We start from the raw sequence: 26,968 nt of genomic DNA on the forward strand, positions 1-26,968 counted from the left end.
TTTTATTCTCTAAAAGTCAACTTAAAAATACAAATGCACCTTTGTAATTTGCTTCATTGGCTTTTCTAACTGACTGCGTCATGAATGAAGTTTTTGCGTATTTAACTCTCTTTCATTCTCTGGAGTCTGTCCATCCCAAATAAAAACCCAGGAGGGTGCACATGACAGGATTGGGAACAATTTGATTTTGTTCCACAGAGTTCTTCCCTCCTGTCAGTGTGGAGGATTTTATATTTGGGAGTAAGGATGCACCAGCGAAAATTGGGTGACACTTTCTATGTATATTTTAGGGATGCCACTTTGCTAGCAGCTTAGGTAATCATGTTAGAAAGTAGAAACCACTCCTTAAAAGACAACTAGCTCTTGTTCTCTCCTTTTACAGGCTAACTTTGTAAAGTCAAAGTCATTCAGAGATTGTTTCAACTTTGTTTTGTGGATGTGGGTTTCTGATTAATAGGAACTTGCGATGTGAAAGAGGGGAGCATTCAATTCTTAACCTAACAAGTCCCCGAAAGGTTATAATCATTCCAGGATGTAAGTGTGCGTCTAGGCTTAATGCAGCGTGATGGTTGAGCAATTGAAGATCAGGGACTAACTATAAATTTGAAATTGTTGGGATGCAAGGATGGCAACAATAGTAAAACAGTTTTAGAGCTCTTTATATACTATTTATAGTGCCATATAAAAGAAAATTTTCATTTTACTTTCAACCACAAAGAACTGGGAAGAACCCCAAAATAATACTTCCCTCTTAATTTTGATAGTTTTATGTTGACTCAAATATATAATGTCCCTGATACTTGGAAGTTAAACAGCACGTGGAATATACTCTAAAATGATATATTTTTAGAGTAGCTTGGCTTGTACAAAAAACTGTGTTGTAAGTTAAGTTTCCTTAATTCACTTCTTCTGCTGCTGCCCAAATTACTGGCCTTCTTTTCACATAACTGTAGGGGATGAGACTCCTCTGTCTTTTGATTTTTTTTTTCCTCTGTCAGAGGGTTCAGAAGCAGTAAGATAAAGGCTTTGAGCACTTCTGTTTGTGTTTTGTTTGTTTGTTTGTTTTTGAGATAGGATCTCAGAACCCAGACTGGCCTGGAACTAAGTATATAGCCCAGGCTGGCTTCAAACACTAGATCTTCCTGCTTCTGTCTCTCAAGTATGTTTTGAGCATTTCTGAACAAGGACAGGATAGAGTACTAAAAAGTAGAAGTGGAAAAAAGTATTTTTCTTATTTTATGATCTAAGAGAGGTCCTATTACAGGTTGTCATAAACCTCTCAATTTTAGGATGTTGGAGTGACTTAAATGTGTCTGGTTGGAATGCTGTCATTTGTGTTGCCTTCCTTCATTCCTTTAGTTAGTAGTCCTAGCTAATAACTGACTGACCTTTAGCAAATCACAGTTACTCTGTGTCATATTTCCTTGACTGGAGATAAGGATTACCTGTAAAATTGTTGGGAGTTTATATTGTCTACATGTTTAGAATAGTGCCTGGAATGCTATGTAAGGTGCTATGTAAGTATTAGCTATTCATTTGTTTGTTTGTTTTTAAGACAGGGTCTCACTGTATTGCCAGGGTAATCTCAACCTCCTGGACTCAAGCAATCCTCCTGCATCCACCTCCCAAGTTCTGGCATTATAGGCCATGCAAGCATGCTAGCCCCACATAAGCTATTACTTAAATAGACACCTGAGTGCTTGGGATGCGCTGGTCAGTGTACTACTTATGGGGGAAAGAGTGTCAAGTAAAAACATTGGCCTTGTCCTAAATGGAAATCAGTCTTCCTTCTATGCTTTTCTTTTTATTTCTTTCTTCCCTTCCTTTCCCTTCCCTTCCCTGTTCTATCCTCCCCTCCCCTCCCCTGGAGATAGGATCTCCAGATATAGCCCAGGCTGGCCTTACTTTGGGATCCTCCTGCCTCAACCTCTGGAGTGTGGGATTTCAGAACTGCACCACCATGCCTGGCCTACAATTTTCTTATAAGAAAGAAAAAATAATTATGATTATCATCATTATAGTACATCTATTTGTTTATGTTGGATGATAGATAAAAAGGAATAGAAGGACCTTGAGCCTCTATAAAAGTATAATCTAATCTAAAACTTATACATATCTAACATATAAAATGGTGGGGAGAGTACAGAAATCTAAGGTGTGTCTAGTTTATTGGCATTTTATGTGAATTTTAATTCTTAGGTTTTTATAGCTCTTTGCCTTTTGTTAGTTGACAGCTGTTTCTCCGAGATTCTTGACTTACTTTGTCACACCTAGTATAAATTGGTTGCCAGAACTTTTAAGGAAGAGGAAAAGCATTAGTAAATTTATTCAAAATAGACATTGTCCTAGAAAATTTAAGTGGCAGAGCAACATTTTTTGGGGGGCTGGGGAGACAAAATGTTGGGATAAAGGGCCTGGTTTCCTGTTTGTTTGTTTTTGCAGTACTGGGGATCCAGCCCAGGACCTTGCACATGCTAGGTAAGTGCCCTTCTACTGAGCTGCATCCCTGGCCCTTGGACTTTTGAGATAGGGTCTCACTGTGTATTGCAGGCTGGTCTTGAACTCAAAATCCTTCTGCCTCAGTCTCTTGAGTGCTAGGATTACAGAATGCACCACCACACCTGGTTTTGTTTATTTTTTTTTTTTTGAGACAGTGTCTTGCTGTGTAGCCAAGGCTGGCCTTGAACTCTGAATCCTCCTGTCTCAGCTTCCCAAGTGCTTGGATTACAGGTGTTTTCTTACAGCTGTCATCTGGATGGGGCTTGATGGGGTGGGGAGAGGCTGGGGCTATGAGGTGAAACAGTGACAGTGTTAGAATGGTGGGCTTTCTAATGGTTGCCATGATCTGTTTAGAAGAGTTGCCTGTGAATCTCTACTTAAGCTTAGTAGAGATTATGTGTAGTAGTTGTTAGTGTTTTTAAAATTACTTTAACCAAACCCCATTTTTCCAAATTATGTCTAAAACTCTCTTGCTTTCTCAATTTTCTTCCCTTGTGGATGCAGCATACAGTGTCAGAAGCAAGCACAACCATTGAATCCGACTTGGGTTCCTGTTCTAGTGAATCTTAGTAATTCTGTGACTTGGGCAAATTACCTAGCCTATTTTGTTTTAGGTTCTTCCTGTATAAAATAGGAGTGATACACAATGCTATATATTGTGGTTCCATTTTTACAAAATGCTCAAAATAGATGCATTCCTAGAGTTAGAAATAGTAGTAGTGCCAGGGAATGTGGGATGTGCACAATGTGCTACCTATGGCAGTGGGTGGGGAGGGAAGGAATAAAGAGTCAAAGACATCGGCCTTGGACTAGTACAGATCAGTCTCTAATGAGAATGGGGTTTCTTTTTGGGGGTTAAAAATGCTCTGTAATTAGAGAGTGGTGATGGTTGTACAATTATGTGAGCATACTAAAAACCACTGAAGGCTGGTTGTGGTGGCACATTACTATAATTCCAGCTATGTGGGAGGCTGAGACAGGAGGTTCATAAATTCAAGGCTAGTCTGGGCAATTTAGTGAGACCCTGCCTCAAAGACAAACAAACAAAAGTCTGGGAGTGTAGGTCAGTGGTATAGCATTCACCTACCATGTGAGAGACCCTGGGTTTAATCCTCAGTACCACAAACAAACAAAAACTCCAAACCCCACTGAAGTGTACTTTCAAAAAAGGTTAATTAAGCTGGGTGTGGTGGTACATGCCTGTAGTGCTGGGAGACTGAGGTAAGGGGATGGAGAGTTTGAAGCCAGCCTGAGCTACATGGTAAGACCCTGTTTCAGAAATCCACAATAAACAAATGAAGGTTAATTACATTTTAATAAATAAAACAGAAGTGATAATGCCTGCCTTATAAAGTTGTGACATTTGGAGACAATGTGCATTAAAGCTTTGGTAACTGGTTAGTACTAAATACATGTGGCTGTTTGATTGTGCTAGTGTCAGGAGGGATAGTGAACATTAAATTAGAAAGTTGGGACATAGGTTTAAGGGAAGAATAAGGAGAAGGATGGAATGTGGGACAGAACAGTTTCAAGTGGGAGCCATAGTGAGGCTCAGGTCTCCTGGCTCTCAGTCCATTTCTGCTGCTGCAGCTTCTTGTTCTTGTCTGACTGGCTATGAGAATACAAAATGCAATTTGCAGCAGGGACTTGGTTAGAACTGAGTCAACCAGGCTCCACAGCTTGCTGTGGAATCCTAATCAGCTTCAATGGAGACTTTATCCGATTCAGTGAGCCCACTCAGGCTCTTTATCCCAGTTCCTACTCTCTGACATTCAGGACATTACCTGGGAGGAAATGACCTCCCTAAGCATAATAGCTCTTTGCACCCTTTCCCTTTTCAGCTTTTTTTGCCCTTTCTAATCTCCCTTTCCTGGGAAAATCTGTTTCCCAAGGCATAGGGCAGCTTGCTATTTAAAAAGGTGTAATTCTGCCTGCTCCTAAGGAAAAAACATTGTCTTTAAGTTTATTATCAGTTGCAATATGTTTAGTCTTAGAAGTCATTACTTATTTTAGTATGGCTGTCAGTTCTTTAGTCTTAGAAGTAGGGTTTTTTTGTTGTTTTTCCAATCTTGGGTTTTGAACTCAGGGCCTCTTATTAGGCATGTGCTCTACCACTCCAGCTACTCCACCAGTCTTTTTTTATGTTGGGTATTTTCCAGATAGGATCTCACGGAGACTTTGCCCAAGCTGGCCTTGAACTTTGATCCTCTTGATCTATGCCTCCGAAGTAGCTACGATTATAGGTATAGCCACCAATGCCTGGTGGAAGTAGATTTTTTTGTTGTTTTTTTGAGTCAGGGTCTTACTATGTAAACCAGGTTGACCTGGAACTCTTGATCTTCCTGCCTCAGCTTCCTGAGTGCTGGGATTACAGGCTATGCCACCACTCCCAGCTTGTTCTTTGAAATTGGGTCTCAAAACCCCTTTTTTTTTTTTTTGGCCCAGACTGGCCTCAAACCTTGATGTTCTTATCTCTGCCTCCCAAGTAGCTGGGGTTATAGGCATGAGTCACTGCACCTGGGCTTACAAGTAGTTTGTAAAGAAAGCACAGATTTAAATAAAAAATCTAATGTGGTTATTAAATTTTGTTTTGTTCTTTCCACTTTTCTTTTCATTTGTTCATACTTCATTTTCTGCTTCCACTAGATAGAGAGAAAAGGAATATTCCTGTGATGAATACACCTCAAAAACAGTCTTTTGGCTGAGTGGGTGCCTGTGCCTCATGCCTATAATCCTAGCTACTCAGGAGGCAGAGATCAGGAGGATCATGGTTCGAAGCCAGCCTGGGCAGAAGGTTCTCAAGACCCTATCTTGAAAATAGGCAACACAAAAACCAGGGCAGGTGGAGTGGCTCAAGTGGTAGAGTGCCTGCTTAGGAAGCATGAAACCCTGAGTTCAAATGCTAGTAACTGCCAAAAACAAAAACAGTCTTTTGAAGCTGAGGATATAGCTCATGCTTAGCATGTTCCAAGCCCTGGGTTTGATCCCAAATACTATAGAAAACAAAACCCAAAACAAAACAGCAATCTTTTGAAAATAAAACCTTAAAACTGTGTATTGAAGTACAGAGAAATAGGAACTTCACATTATGTCCATTGCTAATCTCTACAGGTTCCAGTCAGGTTATGATTCTGTTATTTACTTTGTTGTTTTCTTGGCATGTAACTATGAGTATATTGTCTTATCCTGCTGACTAGATTGTGAACCTCCAAGGATAAAGACTTTTGCTTATCTTTATTTATATCCCTTCTTGTGCCTAATACTGTGCTTTGTACGTAGTGGGCAAATTAATATCTGTTAAATTATTTTTATGTCTGGTAGATGTTTGGAATGGTGTTCTGAAATTAAATGCAAATTAATCCCCACTTCAGAAGGGCATTCCCCCGCCCCACCCAGAAGATACGGACTTTTGTATATTTTTTGCACATTTTACTGTTTGGCCCCTAAAAACAGAACAATGATAGATGGCTAGTTAGGCTGAAGTTATTTTATTTAATCATTTTTGAGATGGAATCTTGCTGTGTTGCCTAGGCTGGCCTCAAATTCCTGGGTTTGAGTGACCCAGCCCCTCAGCCTCCTGAGTAGCTGGAATGGTAGGCATGTGCCACCACACTATAACTCACCAGGCTAGAGTTAGATTCTGTGCCAGTATCCCAAAGAATTATTTCCAGGCCCCAAAGTATGATTTGTACGCAGTGCCACTAACTAGTCCGTAATAGCTCCACCATGGTATAGGAAGTAAATCCTTAATATTCATTCAGTCTACAAATCTTTATTTAATGCCTAATTCTGTGCAGTAGTCAACCACTCTGTCCAATGGAGATTGTTAATTGCAAACTGACGTTACAGAGAAGGGATTAGTGTTTCATCATGTCCCCTTTAGAGGATATATACAACTTGGTTACCTACTGAACCATCAGCTATCTTTGAGGAAATAGGGGTCGGGCATGTGGGAAGTTGTAAGATTAAGTGGAATTGATAAAGAGTTGAGGGCTGGGGGTGTAGCTCAGTGGCAGATGGCTTGCTTTGCAGGTGTAAGGCCTTGGATTCCATCTCTAGCATCCCAAAAAGGAAAAACACCAACAGGAGTTGAGATATTCTGCTGACTTTGTGACCAAGTACAAGAGAATTCACTGTAGTCTCTATGATTGTTTTGTTTGTATGATTCAAATGCAGGATTGCTGTTAGAGCTTCTTTTATCTCCATGTCTTTCTTGGAGGTGACTTACAGAGAAGCCAGTAACAAGAGTGTGAGAGGTGTGGGTGGATGACCTAAGTTGACTTTACCCTGTCCCCCACTTTTTTTTTTTTTTTTTTTTTTTGGCAGCACTGGTGTTTGAATTCAGGGCCTCACTCTTGCTGGGCAGGTGGCACTCTTACTGCTTGAGCCATTCTGCCAGTCCTTTTTTTGCAATGGGCTTTTTTCAAGATGGGGTCTCATGAACTGTTTGCCTGGGGTGACTTCAAACTGAGATACTCCTTGATTTCTGCCTCCTGAGTAGCTAGGATTACAGAGGAGCCAAGGGTGTCTGGCAGATTTTACCCCTTCTTGTAGGAAAATAGCCTCCAGGGATGATGGGTTTTGCTTCCTATATGGCCCATAGAATCTGAGCAGTGTCATTCATAATGAGTAGAGAGATGAGTCCCTGTGGAAGATGCAGTTTTTTCGTTTTTATTTCCCAGAATCCTGACTGGGGTCCTCTACGAGGATCTCTGGTTTCAGAATAGGCCATTCCTAGGCTTGAAGATTGACTCAAGTTGTTAGCCAGATGAGTTTAGTGATCTTGGGATTCTGGAACTTGCCACCCGATAGAGAACAGATGTAGCAGTGGTTAGATTCGTGCCCCTTGCTTTCAGCTGTAAATCAGGGTCTTTGAGAAAGTTTCTTATGCATAATGTTCCTTTGAAGTCCAAACCAAAGCTCTTTGAAGGGAGGTTGGTCAGAGCATGGGGTCCCATGGATCCCCATGGGCTCTGGATTAAAGTGCCCATGGTGCACAGCCATATTTTTCTGTCTTTTGCATCAGGCAGTGTGACTGGTTTAGATGTATTCTCCAGCTGTGTGCTGTGTGGCTGTGGGAACCTTTTGACCATAACTCTCTTTATGAGTTGTGCTTCTGTTCTCTGCAGTGCTGTTCTTTGGGCAGGATGATGGAAAAAAATAGGACTTGAGAATTGTTTTGCTTTTCACTTGTCTAGCTAAATGAGGCATCAAAGTTGTCTCAAAGAATGATGTCTTGGGTATGTATTCATAAAAGCCTTTGATTTTTTTAAAAATTCACATTTCTTTTTAAAACGTGCTTTTATCCCTTTTCTTTTACTTGGTTGTGAAGTGTCTAAATTTAGCCTCATCATAGTGAGAGCCTTATTTATGCTGGACAGATTTCAGTTTAGTGCTTTTTATTTTCAGTTCAAATAATGAGAGAATTTCCAAGGATTTCTTTTCTTTTTTTTTTTTTTCTCTCTTATTTATTTTATTATTATTATTATTTTTAGCAAAATAACATTTTTTTAGTGCAAGGTCTAAGGCGCTGTCACAAATGCAGCCAGTTTATAAGACTAGTTTCAATGATAACACCTTCTATCCAGATTAGAGGGACAGTGACTGAACCATTATAATAGAGCTTACTTTTTAGGGTATTCCACAAAATAAACTCTAGCTGTAGCTTTTAATTCAGAGATATGTAAGTTTGAGGAAGAATGTGAAGGAAAATAGCTATTAGGAGCAAAGTTATTCTTATTTTTTGGCATGTTAAGAACCCCACTGAGGAGAGCTAGTTGACTTTCTCCCAATGGAACAAATTGTGTGCTCTGCTGGTTCTTGTTCCATGGAGAGAATTGGAGAAGTTCTGCTGCTCCAGCTTAGAAAATGGTTTGCCAGTATAGACCAAAACTAGTAGAGTATGCTAACCAGGGGGGCTGCACTCCTGAAGAGGTGGTGATGTGTTCTTTACTCCTGAGTAGACAGAAGGGGCAATTCCAGGCACTGCAAAGTCAAGTTTCCTCTGCTGGCTTCTTAATTAATGAACTTCATGGTTATAGACAACTCATTAGAGTACCCGGTGCTAGAACATGATGTTGGTCTATGCTGCTTAGCCTTGTGGATTTGAATTTTAAGTCCCATTCTGAACTACTTAACTCAGATTAGTGCCTTGAACTCCCCAGACTCTGAATGGGCAACAGTAAACAAGCCATCACAGGAAGATTGAAAAGAAGGCAGGTAATGTGCTGGGCAAAGGTAGGGACAATGAAAAAAACTGTTAGGTTGTTTAAATCCTATTGTTACTGTATTTGATGTGTGTTTCCTGCTGTTTTTCCTTGTCCGGCAAAATTATTGATCTCTCCTTTGGGAAGGAGGGTGGGGAGTAATTCTTTATTAGAACTTTGAAAACTTGTGTTTGCAAGCTTTAGCACAGGGGAAAACAAACAAAAGCAACCCATACCATTCTTCCCCCATTGATTGATTTCTTCCCAGAACCAGAGCTGAATATGTTTTGCTAGGTACCCCTTTGGATTGTTAAAAATATTTTTTTGAAATAATTTCAAGCATGTATAGATGTTGCCAGAATAGTGTAAAGAGCCCTCATACCTGCTTCATGCAGATTTCCCAGTTGTTAACATTTTAATGTGTCTGACCATAACTAACTCCTTGCCCCATATGTATTATGCCTTATCTTTTTTCAGAACCTTTTAAGAGCAAGATGCAGATAGATTGTCTCATCTCTGAACACTGCAGTGTACAGTTCTCCCAAACAGGGTCATACTTCTATATATTGGCATATAACTCTCCTGATCAAGAAATGAACATGGATTCAATGCTGCCATCCAGACCCCATTCAAATTTTGCTAACTATCCCGACAATGACTCTTTTAGGTCCAGGTTCTTATCCAGAAACATGTGTTGCATTTAGTTGCCATGTCTCCTCAGACTTCCTTAACCTGAGTTAGTTCCTTGGCCTTTCCCTGACATTCATGTCTTTGACAAGTTTAAAAAGTAGCTTATATTCTGTAGGGTGACCCTTAACCTGGATCTACGTGTTGTTTCCTCATGGCTGTGAGTCCTCAACTGGAGTAGGCAGAAAAATGATGTGATACATGCTACCCCACAGAGGAAATAATGTCAATAGCACAATCCTACTGCCCCCCCCCCAGATGTTAAGCTTGATTGCTAGTTGGGTGGGTGTCTTCTAGGTTTCCTTATCTTAAATTCACTGTTTCCCCTTTATACTTGATTAGTCATTCGTGGGGAGCTGCTCTGAGATTTCACTGATACCTTATTCCTCAAAAAATGTCCTTCCATTAGACCTAGCATTCATTGACAATTCCCACCCACCTCATTCATTCTAGTATTTATTTACTTAGTTGGTATTTTGCTGTAAAGAAGAATTTTCCTTTTCCCTTATTTATATCAGTGTGGAATTTTGAATTTTTCATTGGATTGTAACTCTTAATATCATTTTTATTGTTATGCATAAATTGTTCCCAGTTTGGTCAGTGAGACTCCTTCAGGCTGGTTCTAGTGTCCTTTCACCACATCCCTACCTTTGAATTCTTTTTTCTTTTTTTGTTGGTACTGGGGTTGGAACTCAGGGCTTTTGCTAGGCAGGTGCTCTAGCACTTGAGCCATGCCCCCAGCTCTCTTTTGAATCATTCTTAATGGCTCTAAGAATGATTAATGTTAATGTGCTTCCTTCCAGATAACAATCTATACCCTCTGAAGCAGGGGTTTGGGTTCCTTTGAAGAACTGCTTCCATTTCTGTATCCCATAAATTACAGCCTCAACTGTCAGCTGCATTTCTGTTTCCTCTATAGTATGCTCAGCCTTCTGAGCAGTTTCACCCTGAAAGGAACTTGTCAGCAGGCTCTGAGTGCCTTCTCATCTTTGCACATGGCTGCTACAGGGTCTGGGCTACTAGGGAGGCTGTCTCTCTCTTCCTAGGAACCAGGACAATCTACTTCTTAAAAACTGTTAAGAGATCTTACCAGAGCCACTGTGTAGGGTTACTTTAGGGACACTTCTGCCAGCTTGACTTTCAGCTTCCAACAAGAGCTTTGGCTTGAGTGCATTCCCCTTCATGAAGATTCCAAAATGAAGAGTCTCAGAGTGTACAACTGCTAGTGCTTTTCTCCCCAGCTTTTATTCCTCATGGTTTGGGGCAACTTTCATAGGGGCTGTGAATGTTGGAGTCCTACAATTAATAATACATTTCGTGTTTGGCCCAAGACTGGGAAACATTGTAGTGGGGGGCATTGTCTACTGCTCAGTATTAACCTGGCTCTCTGAGGCCCAGGTGCAGCTCCTGCACACCCTGTTTCACCTTTTATCTGCTTAGATAAGTGGAGAGATCTGTGCTATTTTTGACTTTATTTTTTAAGCTTCTGTTTCCAAATTTTTAAACGAGGATAGAGGTCCTTGTCTGGAGGAATCCAGAGCATTAAATGAGATGAAGGAAATAAAATGACCAATGCACAGAAAGTGTTCACTAACTGTACCTAGAACAAATAAAATGGTTTCTCCCTTAGTTGCTCTTTTCTTCCTCCTAACTTGAAACCTTTGTTTAGAAGTAGCCTCAGTCAAGATAGACTGTATTTGAAAACCACCACCAAGAAAAGAAAAGAAAAGAGAAAAAGAAACTTAGTTTGATGTGAATTTTCCTGCAGCCAGGGTTGGCAGGGTTAATAGGTGCCAGCTGAGAAGCCATGCTGTTACCTTCTGGCAGTCCATATGCAAATGCCGTTGTATTAATTACATTAGAAAACCCTATTAACTCAGAAGTCCTTTAACTGTCAGTGAGGCAGCTGCTCCAGCTCTGAAACAGATTTCCTTCTTCCCTCCTACTGTCAATCTACAGTTTTTAATCTCTTCTTTAGAGAGCTGTTAAGACTGCATTCTAGGTCCTTAGCGCTCCTGGCTAGTTCAGTCAGCTTTTTGATCTATAGTTACAGAAGTCCAGGATGAGCTTGCATAATTAAATTCACATACAATTTAAAACAAAAACAGCCAGACCAACCTCCCACCTCCCTTATGTCCTTACTCTTCCAACAGTTAAAACTGATAGTGTCTTAGAACTTTAGAACTGAAGAGAATGTTAAAGATGATCCACTCTAACTCCCTTATTTTATAGATAAGTAACTCAATGCTTAACAAGGGCAAGTGGACTGCCAAGGTCACAGAGCTAGTCGGTGGTGAAGCCTGGGGTCAGAAACTGCCCTAACTCTAGTGCTATTCCCATTGTGCACTCCATGTCATTGAGCTGTGTGCCCAGTGGAGGAGGGCGTATAACCATCTGCTTTCAGCTTCATTTCTTTCATTGTTCAAATCTTACACATTGGAGATCAGTAAAGATGGTAAAGATTTGAGGGAGAAGCAAAGAGCTTGGATAGTGATGTATTAAAAAACAGATAAATAGCAATGTCCATCGTGAAGACCTTTCTTCAGTGTCCTAGGCTGTAGGTAGAACCCTTGCACAGAGTGCCTGGGGAGAACTAGAACTGGGCTCTACTTGAGTCTCCTTTCCATTGCACTGGTCCTTGGTTGCTTTGGCAGCAGCAGGTTTATTTGTAGTGGCTGTTTTTGTAGGAGAGATGGAGCAGGAGAGGTGATAATTTGGGTCAGCTGAATAATGGGGTGTGTCTGCTGTGGTTTTACTGCTGCAGCATGTTTTATTGGCTTTCCGGTCCCTGACTCTGTCTTAGAGATGTTGAGGCCTCTCTCTCTGGTCCTGAAAAGTAATTCAGTTGGTTTTCTTCTCTGTTATCCACTTTTAGTAGTAGCAGTAACAAAGCTCATTTAGGCTTTTATTATAAAACAACTTTTGTAGGAATTTAAAAGTTGTCAGTATGAATTGATACTTAGACTCTTATGTGAGAATCTGGGAAGACTGGGAAAAGAGCTAAAAATGAGAGTGAAGAGAAGACTGGACTTCTTACTGTTCAGGGCTATGGTGTTAAATTATGCAATTCTGTTCTTTTGTCTACTCTCCATGTTGAGAGAAGGGAGATTTTTATGAATGATAGTTCCCCTTGTATTATTCATCATGATACTGTGCTGTTTGAAATACCTAGTGGATTTTCTTGTTGTTTTCTGTAGACAAATGTCCATAAAAAAGGGATTCTTAAACAGAACAAATGCATAATTTTAAGCACTGTGTGTCGTCATTGTGTTAAGTGCTGAGGAAACAAACAGGATGTTTTTATGCATTTGATAATTATAAACATAATTAGAATAAACTGATAAGTGTAGTGTAATTGTGAACAAGGTACAAAGGGACTCAGGACTTGCCCATTGCTACTTGCTAAGTGGTCACACAAACAATTAGTTGTGCCCCCTTGTGTTAGGATTAGACCAGTAGGCTGGTGTTTCACTCTTGTGCTTATTAAATACTTTGCACAGAAGTAGGCACTCAGTGAATGCTCTTTGTCTTTTCAAAGGAGCCCATCTCTTTCCCAGGAGAGTACATTTCTTAGTTTCAGTGCCTGGTGTTGCTGCTGTGTATGCTTGGGTCAGTGTGATACATTCATAGACAGATATGAAAGGAAGGGCTATAATGAAATGCAGAGAGGGGTCCAGGTGAATACAGACCTCTTTAACCTTTTTGGAGGTGCCACTTGTGGAAGTGAAGGAAACTTCAGGATTTGAGATAGTCCACAGGGTAGGTACATTCTGAAGTACAGCCACCTTTTAAATGAATCAGGCCTCTTGCTTCAATTACATGAGCAAAACAATCAGTCTACAAGTCGTTTAATGTGGTTGATAGTTAAGTGACTAAAGTGAATAGTATTTCAGTTAGTAGTACCACCCAAAACTTTAACTATAATGTGTGTGTTTGTCTCAAGATTGGCCTTCCTGAATCTTAAATGTAAGTAGGCCCTGGGGCTGAAGAAGTGGGAGACTGGTAAATTCAGACTCTGATAGTTTCAGGAAACCAGCTTTAGGTTTTTTCCCAAACAGGTTCTCATGCTTTAGGGAGCTTTTTGTTCTCTCTTATTTAAATCTATCTGAGTAAGTTAGCCATTTAGGTAGGTTAGTGATGGTTGTCCTCAAAGGAGAATATTTTTGAAATAGATTGCATCTCTTCCTAGATTTGCCTATGCTTTTATTGTACTGGGCAGTTCTTCCCCTTTGTCTTACTCAGAGTCTTGTCATTCACAAACAGGAGGAATATAACTTGATTAGGCGGTATAGATCTTAATTGAGCACCCAGTATTTTTTTTAAAAGTTGAGTTGGCAGCTGGGATGCTCTCACCAGCTATCAGAGAGTTGAACTAGAAAACACTATAGAACTTATGCAAGTCTTGAAAAGCTCTTAATTTCAGTGTATGTGTATATACAGATGACCCATACAGTTAGTTATAAAATACATGGTGAGAAGAACTTATGCTAAAACTGTGTATGGTTGAGAAGTTTAAAAGGACTATGTGGTTCAAGTTTGAGGCTTCTGTCAGAAGGAGGGTTTTAATTTTGACACATTCAGATACAGTTTCTCCTTAAACTCTTGTCCTAGTGATTGTCATTTTAATGATCCTACATTTGTGATGGAATCCTTGTAAACTCCTTATAAACTCCTACACTGGATGCAAAAGGAGGTAGAGGGAAGATAGGTCACTGCCACCTTTCTGAGCAGAAATAACATCTCGTCCATGAGGAGGAGAACTCTAGCTGATAATTGAAAAAACCTTTTCTTTTTGGCAGCACTGAGGTTTGAACTCAGGGTCTCACACTTGCTAGGCAGGCACTCTACTACTTGAGCCACTCCACCAGCTCATTGGAGAAACTTTTCTGACTGGGATGTTTTCCTGATACTTCTTGTAACTGACTTGGAAATTTTTTCTCTATAACCCTGACATCCTAATGGAGTCTGTATGTGAGTCTCTACCCCTCCTCACTCTTCTCTTCTTTCTCCTCCCACATTCCCCTTCTCCCACCAGGCCAGCTGAGTTGCATTTCCTTCCCACCTAAGGAAGAGAAGTACCTCCAGCAGATTGTGGACTGCCTCCCTTGCATATTGATCCTCGGCCAGGACTGTAATGTCAAGTGTCAGTTGTTGAACCAGCTGTTGGGGGTGCAGGTGCTTCCCACCAGCAAGCTGGACAGTGAAAAGAACTGTAAGCTTCGGCGCCTCCACTTCATCTATGGGACTCAGACTCGGGTCAGCCTGGCACTCCCTGGACAGTATGAACTATTGCACACACTGGCTGCTCATCAGGGCAACTGGGAGACTATCCCTGAGGAGGACTTGGAGGTCCAAGAGGACAGTGAGGACACTGCTCATGTTTTAGCTGAACTGGAGGTGACAATGCACCATGCCCTCTTACAGGTACCAATCTGATACTTATATACCAATTGTATACATCTGTTCCAGCTTTTCTTTTATTTTGACTTTATGAAAATGTGGCTTGGCGATATGTACTCTGGGCTCTGAGTAGTAGCTTGTGAAGTGAGTGGAACATAATCTGGGAAGTTGAAAACAGACAAGGCAATAGCAGTGCTTATGCTTGCTTCTGTCCACCATGCTGCAAAGCACTGGGTAATGTTCTTGTCTCCTTGCCACCTTGTCTCCTAGTCCAAAAGGAAAGAAATATATAATAATTGCATCTTGTTGTTTTTTTTTTTTTTTTCAGTAGTGGGGTTTGAACTTAGGGCTTTTGCTAAGCAGGCACTTGAGCCTTGCCTCCAGTCCTTTCTGTTCTGGAGATAGGGTTTCACTTATTGCCCAAGCCAGCCTGGACCATAATCCTCCTTATAAAGAGCCCAGGTCTGACTCTGTGTGAGGAGGCACAGCAGCCCTGTTATTTGAAGAATATCTTGGCTTCTCTTTTGAAGTAAACTCCCAAGGCAGTGCAGGTGTTGTGGTGGTCTCCTAAGAGATCATAGTGTCTCTCCAGTATTCGGCTTGCCCTAAAGGAGTCTTCTGTTCTGTGTTCCTTTGGTACTGAATACCTAGGACTAGGCCATCTAACTAGACGGAATGGGATAGACAAAGGATGTGACTTTTAAGGGTCAGGAGTGGATAGGAATAAAAGAGCATGGTCATGCTCAGAATGCAGAGACCATCACCTTGGTTGTGCCAGAAAGGACTAGCTAATTTGGCAGGACTCAGGAGAGTGGTTTCTTCTTCCTTCTGACTTCTACACATTTTAAGACTCTTTTAAGAGTCTTGGTCTCTCAGTCAGTGAATGAGTCCTTTGGTTGTGGCCGTGGCCTGTGATACTCTAGAAGTAGAAACTGGCTTCTTCCTCCCACAGTCCATATCTTTTTTGGTTTGTTTCTTTTTGTGGTACTGGGGTTTGAACTCAGGGCCTACACCATGAGCCACTCGACCAGTCCTGTTTTGTGGCAGGTTTTTTTTTTTTTTTTGAGATAGGGTCTCACAAACTATTTGCCCAGCCTGACTTCGAGCCACAGTCCTCCTGATCTCTGCTTCCTGAGTAGCTGGGATTACAGGCGTGAGCCACTGGCACTTGGCCACAGTCCATGTCTTTTATCTTTTGCCCTAGAGGGGGCTATGTAACAAGCCCCTGTTTTCTCTGAGCTCATTTTAGTGAATTTCCTCTGTTCACATTGAGAGTTCATACTTCCTAGCTCCAAGACAATGTGAGAATTCTTAGATAAATCTTTATAGCTCTGACCATAATATTCATTTATTTTTATTATTTTTATTTTTATTTACTTTTTTTTTTTTTTTTTTTTAAGACAAGGTCTCCTACATAGCTCAGGCTGGCCTGGAGCTTGTGGTCCTTCTGCCTCAATCTCCTAAGTGCTGAGATTACAGTTGTGGACCACCATTCCTGGCACAAGTGATCCTTACTTATTGACTGAGGCCTGTTCATTTGACCTCTGAGCTTCTGCACAGTGCATCAGTGTTTGATCTATACAGAGACTTTCTGTAGAGTACTGCCTTAGTCTAGTTCCTTCCTGGTTCTGATTGCTCAGGAGTTTTTGGATGTTTTTAGATTTTAATTCATCTTGCCATTTGCCACAACATGGGTAGACGTGGAGAACATTATGTTAAGTGAAGTAATCCAGAGAAGGAAAGGAAAAATACTGTATGATTGCACTTATATACGGAGTCTTAAAAAGAAAAGCTCAAATATACAGAGATACAGGATAAAAACTTGTTTTGGGGGAAGAGAGAAGGGTTATGGTTGTGAGAAGAAAATGGGGAGATAGAGTCAAAGGATACAAAGTAACAGATATATAGGATAAACAAATGTAGAGAGCTAATTTTCAACAAAATTTTATTTGGGATTTTTGTTAAGTAACTAGATTTTAGCTGTTCTTATCACAAAAGGATTTATGTGCTGTGACAGATGTGTTGATTTGCTTTACTATAGTAACCATTTCACTATCTGCATGTATCTCATAACATTGTGTGGTAAACCTCAAGTATGCATAATAAAATTTATTTTAAGAAATTAAAAAGAAACCTATTTTCTATCAGGAACCAAAACATATATACAAAAATACATTTGAAGTAAAAGTCTCATGAAACAATACTTTCTTTTCCTGCCATACACACTGATATTTCCTTCTCTATTGGACTTTAATTTAAGAAAAAATGATAGTAGCAACCCACTAAATTGATTGTGTGACCTGTTACACTGTGACCTATAGCTTAAAATACACGTTAAATAGCTGAAATGACTGCTTAAGTCAGATGGTGATTTTTCTCTCCCATTTTAGTTTATAATCTTGGAATGTGAAGAAAGCCATCTGCAGGAGAGGCAGATTATTTGGCTGATTTAAATTTCTGATGTTGGTTTCCTTTTGTCCATGAGTTGAAGTGATACAAGAAAGCCACAGGGAGGAAAGTGGCAAGCTGTTCCCCAAGTGCACACTTGAACATGTATCTCAGTACTAAAAGCTCCAGGACTTGTTCCTGATATGTCTAAGCACACAAACTGAGGTCACAATAGAGGAGGTGACTGGAATTGCAACACCAAACCAGCTTTACCTTGGCAGATAAAATACAGATTCTTACTCTTCTTGAGGAATTCTCTTGACTTCTCATGCTGTTTCAAGTGGTTGTTTAAGCTTCCTTAGCCAGTGTTTCTCCAGATCTGCTTTCTTTTCCAGTGGTTTTGATGTAGAGCTGAAATAGACCCCAGTGGTTCTAAGTATAGCACGACTTGATGTTGAGCCACAGAGAGCCTTGCAGCCTTCGTGGAATTCAGGCACTGCCTTTTTTCTACAGTCAGGATCCCAGTTAAACACATCAGATCCCATCTCTGTTAAACAGATGCTCATCTCACTGCAGGGAGCAGTGCACAGCTACCTGGAAGATTGTTCATGCCTATGAGAAAGATCTTTTGTCTAGCTACAGTTATATTTAGGACCAGTGAGTTTGCTCTAAAAAGCTCTTCTCTATTTGGTTTTTGGAGAGGGTGGCAAAGAAAGGAAACATTTAGCTAAAGGAAACCAAGATTGAATTAGGGGAAATGGGATGTTCATTTTGAACTGTCAAATTATCAAAGCAGAATTTCCCCCTTCTCTCTTATACAATGGTTATTCTTCTAATATGTTACTTTAAAGTGCTCATAAATTAGCCATTTTTCAGTTTCTTCTAGAATAGTCCAATTTGTATGGACCTACACTGCCTGAGAGTCCCAGCTTTTTAGTTCTGGATCCCCTGAGAATCTCAATTCATAATTCAACAGGAGAGGAATACTGTCAAGCCATTGGTGCTTGTAACCTTGTTCAGTGTTAAAACACAGTATTTTTCCAGTTGCCAGAGCGTTTCATTATACTTCATATTCACTAATTCTGTGATTATACACAAAAGTACTTTTTTTCCATTCTTAGCCCCTCTTTTTAACACCTATCTCTACCACCTCCTTTTTTTTATTTTTAGTGGTCTAATGGAGCCATTGTCTGTCTCCCAGTTAGTTGCTCAATATGGTGTGTGTGTGTGTGTCCATGTGTGTGTGTTTTGCCAACCTGAGATGGGCTTCTGCAGCTGGGCGGTGGTACTTCACTTACTGTGACAATTGTATACCTTCATTTGTCCTGCCCTTATCTCACCAGGTGCTGTCTAGCCCTTTGGACAAATGTACATGACACCCGGCAGCCACACTGCCCTACAACTGTTGGCTGTTGTCTCATGATGATGTCTAGTAGGGTGTATTTCAGGGAATTAAAAGAGACTCAGGCAAGTTCCATGACTTATAAGTAAACACATTTAAAAAATACTTTGTAAGCTGGATGTTGGTGGCTCATATCTGTAATCTTAGCTACTTGGGAGGTTGAAATCGGGAGGATTGCAGTTTAAATCCTGTCAGGCAAATAGTTCTCAAGACCCTATCTCCAAAATAACCAGAGCAAATTGGACTGTAGATGTGGCCCAAGTGGTAGAGTGCCTGCTTTGCAAGCATGAAATCCTTAGTTCAAATCCCAGTCCCAACAAAAAAAATTTATATATATATATGTGTGTGTGTGTATATATATGTATATATATATGTACACACATATATATGTATGTATTATAAGAAAAAGTAATGGGGCGGGGGTTAGACTGGTTAAAGTACAGTATATTTATTGTGAAATACCAAACCAAAGCCACACTGAACAATGAGTAGACACTTAAACAATGAAAGACAGGAATATAGAATAGGTCACATTAAGGAGAGGGTACTAGCAGTAGGGGGAAGGTAAAGAAGGGTGAATATGGTTGATATATTTTCTATACATGTATGCATATGGAACACTGAAACCTGTCAAAGTCATTTTAAGAAGGGGAAGGGGGAAGAGACATTGGAGGGGATGAACCAAACTGGGATACATTATACGTGTATACGGAAATGTGCATATTAAGGATATGTATAGCTTAGAGGAAAGTTTGTTTTGTTTTGATATTAGGGATTAAACCCAAGGCCTCATTGCCTGGTAAGTAGTGCACTCTACCACTGAGCTACAACCCTACCCAAGATTTTTTTAATTCTTGTGCTCACTGTAGTAGCCTTGATGTCTCTTAAAAGACCATTGTAAAGCTGAGGCGGTCTTTTCTCAATTCACCATCAGTCACTGTCATTCATCTTTGGTCTTCCAATGGTAGCTCTTAGGGAGAAAATCTGACAGAGATTACAATCTTAATCTTCCTCCTTTGTCTTCTCCCTTTGATAGGATCCTGTCTACCTCTCTCCTGTGCGAAATGGCCTCCTTTCTGTTTTTCTATCTTAGAAACTTACATCTCCCTCTGAGTATAGGCCATTGAAGATAGGGAATTTGCCCAGATTTAGAGACTCAAAGGTTGAAAGGATTGCAAACAGACAGAAACTGCTGTTGAGACTCTTGAAAATATTTTCTCTGACTACTTTTGTGATATCTCAGCCTGTCCTTGGAGGTTATTATCTTGTTTTATAGTAGAGTATTTTGTAGTCAGCATACCCTTTTTAATATAAGAATCTTAGGGTTGTTAGGATCCTTGCCTGAAGTCATCTTGCCCATCATCTTTAGTTCTTCTTTAAGAACTTCCCTGACACCAGGTCAGACAGTGCCTGACATAGAGTGGGCCTTCAATGGCTGATTAAATACGGTTCATAGTTATGCAAATGCATAATCATGTAGTTATCCAGCATTTGTTACTTAGCTCTGTGACTCTATGCCCTCATTTGTAAGATGAAGCTAGTAATCCCTGTCTTTTAGGCTTGATGTGAGACTTAAATGAGAGCATATGTATACAGCACCTAGTAGCATCTGGCATATAGTAAGCTAGTTCTCTTTTCTCTTTGGATAAATAAATAGATGTCCTTGAGAAGAGGATTTCACTCTCAGTCACTCATCCCTTCCCTGATAACCATCCACATTACAACTCTCTTTTGTCAAATTTCAGTCCTTGTTCCAGCTAACTTACAGTTATCATTTTATAATATTAGAGACAAAGTTCTTCATGATTCATTATGACTTGCTTTTATAATAAAATGAAAGGAAGAAGATGTTACAAAAAGTAAAATTTTCTTGGGAATGGGACATATGTCTGAAATCCAAGCACTTGGGAGGGAGGTTGAAATAACTGGGGCTATATAGTTAGATCCTGCTCCAAAAAAAAAAAAAAAAAAGCGAAATCTTTCCTCTTTCTTTTCCATTCTACTGTTTCTTCTTTTTTTCCCTTAAATCTAGTAAATGTGAGGAGAATAAATCTGACTCAAAATTCCTACCTTTATCTACAACTCTAGATACCTGGATGGCTTTCACCCAGCCATCATCTTGTCTGCTACCTACTGCACTGCAGTATGAAATATGGAGAGGATAAGTCAGCTCCTCAAAGGAAAGCTTCGGTGTTTTGGATTGTAAATATATTTGCACTTGTAGTATGATGGTCTCATGCTTTCTGTGGCTATTTCAGGGCTGTGATTGTAAATTGTTTTTTCCAGGTTTTGTGTTTGGCCTCTGAATTACCACATGATGTTTTTGGTAGGTAAAGAAATGAGCTTGTCTCCATTTTAACGCTCTGGGTTAGCTTCATATTAATCCCAGTTTCCTGTGAGACATGGTATGGCCTAGAAACCCATTTAGTTACAGCTCCCCATTGGAGAATGTTGGAGGCAGGCTGTTTGTACCAACGAGGGTTAAGGTATTTTCAGTAATGTAAGAAGAATAGAGAGGTATTTTCTTTAGTATGTAATTAATATTTAAAAGTGAAAGTGAGTTCAGAAAACTATATGTAAAAATGAAAAAGAAGCAACCTCATGAAAAAACAAACAAGAAAAGCCCCCATGAGGATGGAATGGAGGTAAAGATGGGTAGGCTATGGGAACAGTGATTGAGATCCAGGCTGTGTCCTTGCTCTGCAAGGACAGGACTGTTATATAGCTGTGCACTTCTTTTCTGTGTGATGTAAACCTGAGGCTTGAAACGGTAGAGGAAGTAAAGACATTTGCTGCCTCCCAACTTTAGCCTGAGTACATAACTGCTTCCTTTTTGACTCATCACTTAATGTAACCTCCCTTTGCTATAACTGAGCTTTAGTAATGTGCTGTAAGCTTTGGAGTAAGGAGTCCTCACCAGGAAAAGCCTATATTCTTAGCAAACCGTCAGCCTTCAGCAATTGAGTGAGTTTCTTCATTAATTCATGACAAATTCTTGGCATTTGCCATTTTAAATAAAAAGCAAGACCAAAAACGGTGTTATTCTAGTGTTTGGAGAGTAGCAAGCATCTTTCTGTTACATTCTCTTAATCCTGCCAGGAAAATTGATGGTGACAGGTCACTTTCTGTAATTCCATTGATTCGTGCAGAATGTATACTGCTAGGGAAATCTCTTTAGGAGCTTAATTGTGACTGAAATAGGAATTAAGGAATACTCTCAAGATTCCCTGTAATTCTTTTCCCTTGATTTAGGAACAGAGTGCTTACTCATTGCTTCATTCCTAGAGGCAATTTCAGATAAATGCGTGGTATAAAATGTGTGGGATGTGGGTTTCAAGATAGAAGATTTTACATGACGATTGAATGTGGTTTTGAGCAAGTAGTAAAGGCATCTTTTTTTTTTTTCAGTAATTCATTCCACACTTATTTACTTGATGTTTACTAAGTGACAGGTACTATGCCTGGGTGCTAGGAAGGGGTATTGGCTTCCATGAAACAGTTTGAGGTCAGATTTCTGTCTTAGATGGCTGTAACAGAACCCAGGCCAGCTCCGGCTCATCTACTTGATATTAATTATTATTATTTCACTCCCTGTCTCCAGGAGACAGTGCTGGCTTCCCTTTTGTTTATAACTGTCAAGTGTGAGTCATCCCTTAGCTATGAGTATTGCAGAATCACAAAACACATTCCATTCTAATTTATGCTGTTGCCAGGGTCTCAGCCTGTTCCTTGCTTGTCTTCTGACAGTCATGATAGAACAGTGAGACCAGCTGCACAAGTGCATTAACTGGGAAGGAAGCACGGGACCTTTTTTCTGTCCAGTTTGGTTCAGTACAAGATAGGTTTAGGAGTATCTGGGTATGATGATCGAAGCTTGTAATACTAGCACTTGGGAGGTGGAGACAGGAGGATTACAAGTTTGAGACAGCATGGGCTACATAGTGAGACCCTGTCTCAAACAAAACAAAAAAGATACATTTAGGAGTATACAGCTTTTTTTTTCCTAGGTAGGCATTAGAAAACCATTCACCCATTTTTTTCTTTTAATGAGTTTATACCTATGAGCAAATAAAGTCAACTGGTCTCTTTAAAGAGTATTGGTCTTACAAATGGATTTGGCAGCTATGGCTGATGGTTCAGTTGCACACACACAATGGTCCTTGAAGGAAAACCTGAACATTTATTTTAGAATTTTAAGAAAACCCATCAAATAAACAAACAAGCAAAAATTCTTCCTGAAAATTTTCTAAATAATACTTACCTTGATTTTGAATATTTGGACTTCATATAGTAATATTAATTGATTTATGTCTTTTAAAAATGTGTATGTTTAAGGAGGCTTTGCAGTTTAAACAAATTCTCCTTATAATTCTCTACCTAGTATAGTTTTTCATTTCTTGAGATTGTTTTTAGTCTTTATCTCATCATTCTATATGATTATGATACTGATATTTAGGCATTGTATATTTCATTCTAAACCCTTAAATTTCTTATACCAACTTTTGAAAATACCTCCCTGAAGTGACTCACACTCCAGAATGTGTGACTCAGGGTAGTGGAAGGGGTGAGAGTCAGACTAGTTTTCCAACCAGAACACATTCCCTGCAATTTGAGGCACAGATGAAACAGCAAATTCCTCTGGCCTGGACTTGAGTGAGGAGTAGGTGGATTTATGCAGTGTTTGCTCAAATTACAAATGGGGAGATGCTAAAAGCACTTTAACTTTATCTAAGTTCAAAGTGGCCAGCCAAATGAACATCATGTGACCTACCTGAACATAAAGCTTAGTGCTTTATTAGAAAGAAGGTGAGACCTTTTTTCTTTGCTGGGAATGGGAAAAATAAAGAACAAAACAAAGAACTATTCATTGACAAACAAGTGTCAGTGTTAGTAGAAAACAAATACTATATATAATTGGCCAGCATCTTCTCCTTCCTCCCTCCATTTATTTATTTATTTATTTATTTATTCATTCATTCATTCGAGACAGGACCTTATATAGCCCAGGCTGGCCCTGAACTCAGTCCTCCTGCCTCAGCCTCCCGAGTGCTGGGATAATAGGTGTGTGCCACCCCACCTGGCTCCTGACTCTTTCTTATCCCTTTTGATCCTTCTTATCAAAAAGGACAAGGTGTCAGGTTTTTATTTTTTAAAATCTTTTATGAAAAATACATGCTTCACAGCCAAGCATGATGGCACATACCTGTAACCCAGCTACTTGGGAAGTGGAAGCAGGAACATCTTGAGTTCAAGGCCAGCCCAGACAAAGGTAGTGGCAAGACCTTACCTGAAAAACAAAATAAAAATAAAAGGACTGGGTCCATAGCTCAAGTGGTAAGAGCACTTGCTTAGTATGTGCAAGGCCGAGTTCAGTCCCTAGCACCACAAACAGACAAACAAGATCCTTCTCAAATAAGGTAAGAAGTAAAAGCAGATGTTAAGAAAGAAAATAAGCAAAATTGCATATCTTTTAAGTTCAAATAAATATCCAGTTTGACTATTGTTAAGGACTTTTATAACTCTCTAAGGTACACTCAAGTGCTATGAAGGGTTAGGTTTGAGTTTGCAGACCTCTGAATATAGCATGATTTGTGTACCCATACTAGTGATGTAGGCATTGAGTCCCCAGTCACACCTTTGTGTAGAAAATTTCAGAGCTACAAGGAGCAGCGTATGCATTGGATAGAAATAGTGTTCTTAAGTGCCTTTACATTTCTCAGGAAAGAAGTAGAAAACAAAAGCAGAAAAGATAGGCTTAAAAAAAAAAAGGACCTGTATATTTCTAAACCAAAGATCACTCTGGAAACTTATTTTAGAAACTTGGGAGTATCAGGATTGGTACAGTTGAATGTAACAGATCATCACAAAAACATGAGCTTAAACAAGACAAGTTAATTTTTCCCTCTCATGTAAAAGAAATCTGCAGGTAGGCAGTTGAGAACTGGTGTGACAGCACCGAGATTGGCAGGGACCTACGCTTCCTTCTTTTTTTTTTGCTTCATCATCCTTAGTGCTGACTGCCTCCTTCAGGTTTTTGCCTAGATTTTCTGCTGGACATTGCTTCTCTGGCTGTCACATCTTGCTCCAGGTGGGAAGATGGGCAAGGCTAAAGAGTGTGCTTCCTGGTAGAAACCCCACACTCCAAGAGCTTTCCTGGAAGCCCCGCCCTATCTGTAAAGGGGATTGCCTTCTCCAAAATAGAAAGGCCAAACATTGGCAAGGCCATACCAAGTGATCATATTCTGAAAGGCATTATCAAGATCTAGGTGGCCAACTTGGAGATGCCTGCAAAGGCTTAGCCTAGGACAACAATAAAATTTAGTGAACTTGGCTGTTAGTTGGTAGCATGATTGATTGGTTCAGCAATACTGTGGACATACTTGTGCTAGGCCTTAGAGGTATTATACACACACAAAAAAAAAAAAAAAAAGAAAGAAAGAAATTACAAATCTGTTGAACATGGATGGAGGAAGTAAAGACTGTCTGGGATTGTGTAATAAAGGTTATAAGGATATGAGATGACATGCATCAAAATTGTAAAGGATGCTTGTTAATGAGTTAGCTGGATTAGAAAGTGGGGATGAGGGTGTGAGAGGAGGGCAAGAAGGGGAGGAATGTTCTAGGCAGACTCACTTCTAGTCTGATAACTTTCATTATTTGTCTTATTTCTCTGAGAGATCAATGGGAATTTCCAAGCAACAAAGGAAGGCAGGGACTAAATATTCTTTTCATCTGAAGTGGCTAGAGGAACTACCTTCATTCTTACTTATTCACTTTTCACTCTCTCTAGATGAGTGCCTACATTTATGGGCTGCAAAGCAAGTGTTGGTAGCTAAGAAAGGAGGTGGACAAATGATTGGGGTGCACTGAAGTCCAATTGCTCCCACATACATTTGGATTTTGGTCTCTGTGGGACTTTGGGGGGGCAAGGATTGATTATGACCCTGGGATGCTGATATGATTCCCTTCCCTTTCCAGGAAGTGGACATTGTGGTGGCACCATGCCAAGGCCTCCGACCTGCAGTGGATGTTTTGAGTGACTTGGCGAATGATTTCTTGCCTGTGATAATCTATGCACTCCACAAAGGTGAACTGTCTGAGAGGGATGAGCAAGAGCTTCAGGAAATCCGGAAGTATTTCTCCTTCCCCATGTTCTTTTTCAAAGTGTCAAAGCTGGAGATAATAGACTCCTCCACCAGGAGAACAGAGAGTGAAAGGTCACCACTGTATCGCCAACTGAGTGACCTGGGCTATCTGAGCAGCAATCTCTGGAACTGTGGGGCTCCTGGCCAGGACACTAAAGCTCAGAGCATGTTGGTGGAGCAAAGTGAGAAGCTTAGACACTTGAGCACATTTTCTCACCAGCTGCTACAGACTCGCCTAGTGGATGCAGCCAAGGCCCTGAACCTGGTGCACTGCCACTGCCTGGACATCTTTATTAACCAGGCCTTTGACATGCAGCGGGACCTGCAGATTACTCCCAAACGTCTAGAATATACTCGAAAAAAGGAGAATGAGTTGTATGAGTCACTGATGAATATAGCTAATCGAAAGCAGGAGGAAATGAAAGATATGATTGTTGAGACACTTAACACCATGAAAGAGGAACTTCTGGATGATGCTACCAATATGGAGTTTAAAGGTAGGTCCCAGAGAGTTTGGTGAGGTGCTGGGACTACAGGAGCCTCCAGCTTCTCTAGCTGGAAAATGAGTACATTAATTCTTAAGGTTCTGCAGGTACCCACCTTAAATGATTTAGCCAAGATGGCCTCTCTTGCTCTAAGGACCTTCCTGGAAGAGTCATGTCAATCCTTCCCAGGACCATTAGCCTAGCTTTTGGTAAATTCATCCTAATAACTTTCTAATCTCCACTCTCTAGCTATATCCCTTGACCCCTAATGGAGCCGAAGAAAAGCTGCTTGAAGAGTTTCACTATGTCATCCTGTATCAGCTTGGCCCAGGCTTCTTCACTGTTCTTTTTGTCTCATGGTCTCATTTTCTTTTCAGACTGCTCTGAAACACAAGTCAGGAGGATTTCCCAAAGTAGTGTTTTTAGCCTTTCGGTAGTATCATTCTTCACAAATGGCTATTAACAAAATTGGGCAAAAGTGATTAGTCAGGTCTTTTGATGTCTGAGATTTAGATGCTGCTGACTATATACTGACTACTATATAAACCTTCATGCATGAACATTAATTCTATTACCTATTAATTACAGTGACATGGTTTGCAAGTTACTCTTTAGAGCCTCAATTGTGAGTACACATTCAAATTGCCTGAGAGTTTTCTAAAAATATTGGTGCTCAGGACCACTAAAGACCACTGACATGGGACCTAATGTCTGTTTTCAGAATCCTCCCTAGATAGATTCTGCTTATTTCCATAT

The 26,968-nt window shown here is 40.1% G+C and overlaps 1 protein-coding gene across 4 annotated transcripts in view; it reads left to right on the forward strand.

Moving 5' to 3' along the window:
- The window catches only part of Dstyk (dual serine/threonine and tyrosine protein kinase), a 54,934-nt gene that overhangs the window by 2,500 nt on the left and 25,466 nt on the right, over positions 1–26,968 (forward strand). For 2 of the 4 annotated variants that reach the window (XM_074048519.1, XM_074048517.1), the window contains exons 2-4: positions 2,443–2,478; positions 14,428–14,816; positions 25,561–26,224. In XM_074048519.1, the coding sequence (XP_073904620.1) occupies positions 2,443–2,478; positions 14,428–14,816; positions 25,561–26,224 (1,089 nt within the window). The remainder of the gene's footprint in view (positions 1–2,442; positions 2,479–14,427; positions 14,817–25,560; positions 26,225–26,968) is intronic. The other 2 variants (XM_074048518.1, XM_074048520.1) reach the window with 2 other exon arrangements.

This window comes from Castor canadensis, chromosome 11 (assembly GCF_047511655.1).
Source record: "Castor canadensis chromosome 11, mCasCan1.hap1v2, whole genome shotgun sequence".
NCBI lineage: Eukaryota > Metazoa > Chordata > Mammalia > Rodentia > Castoridae > Castor > Castor canadensis.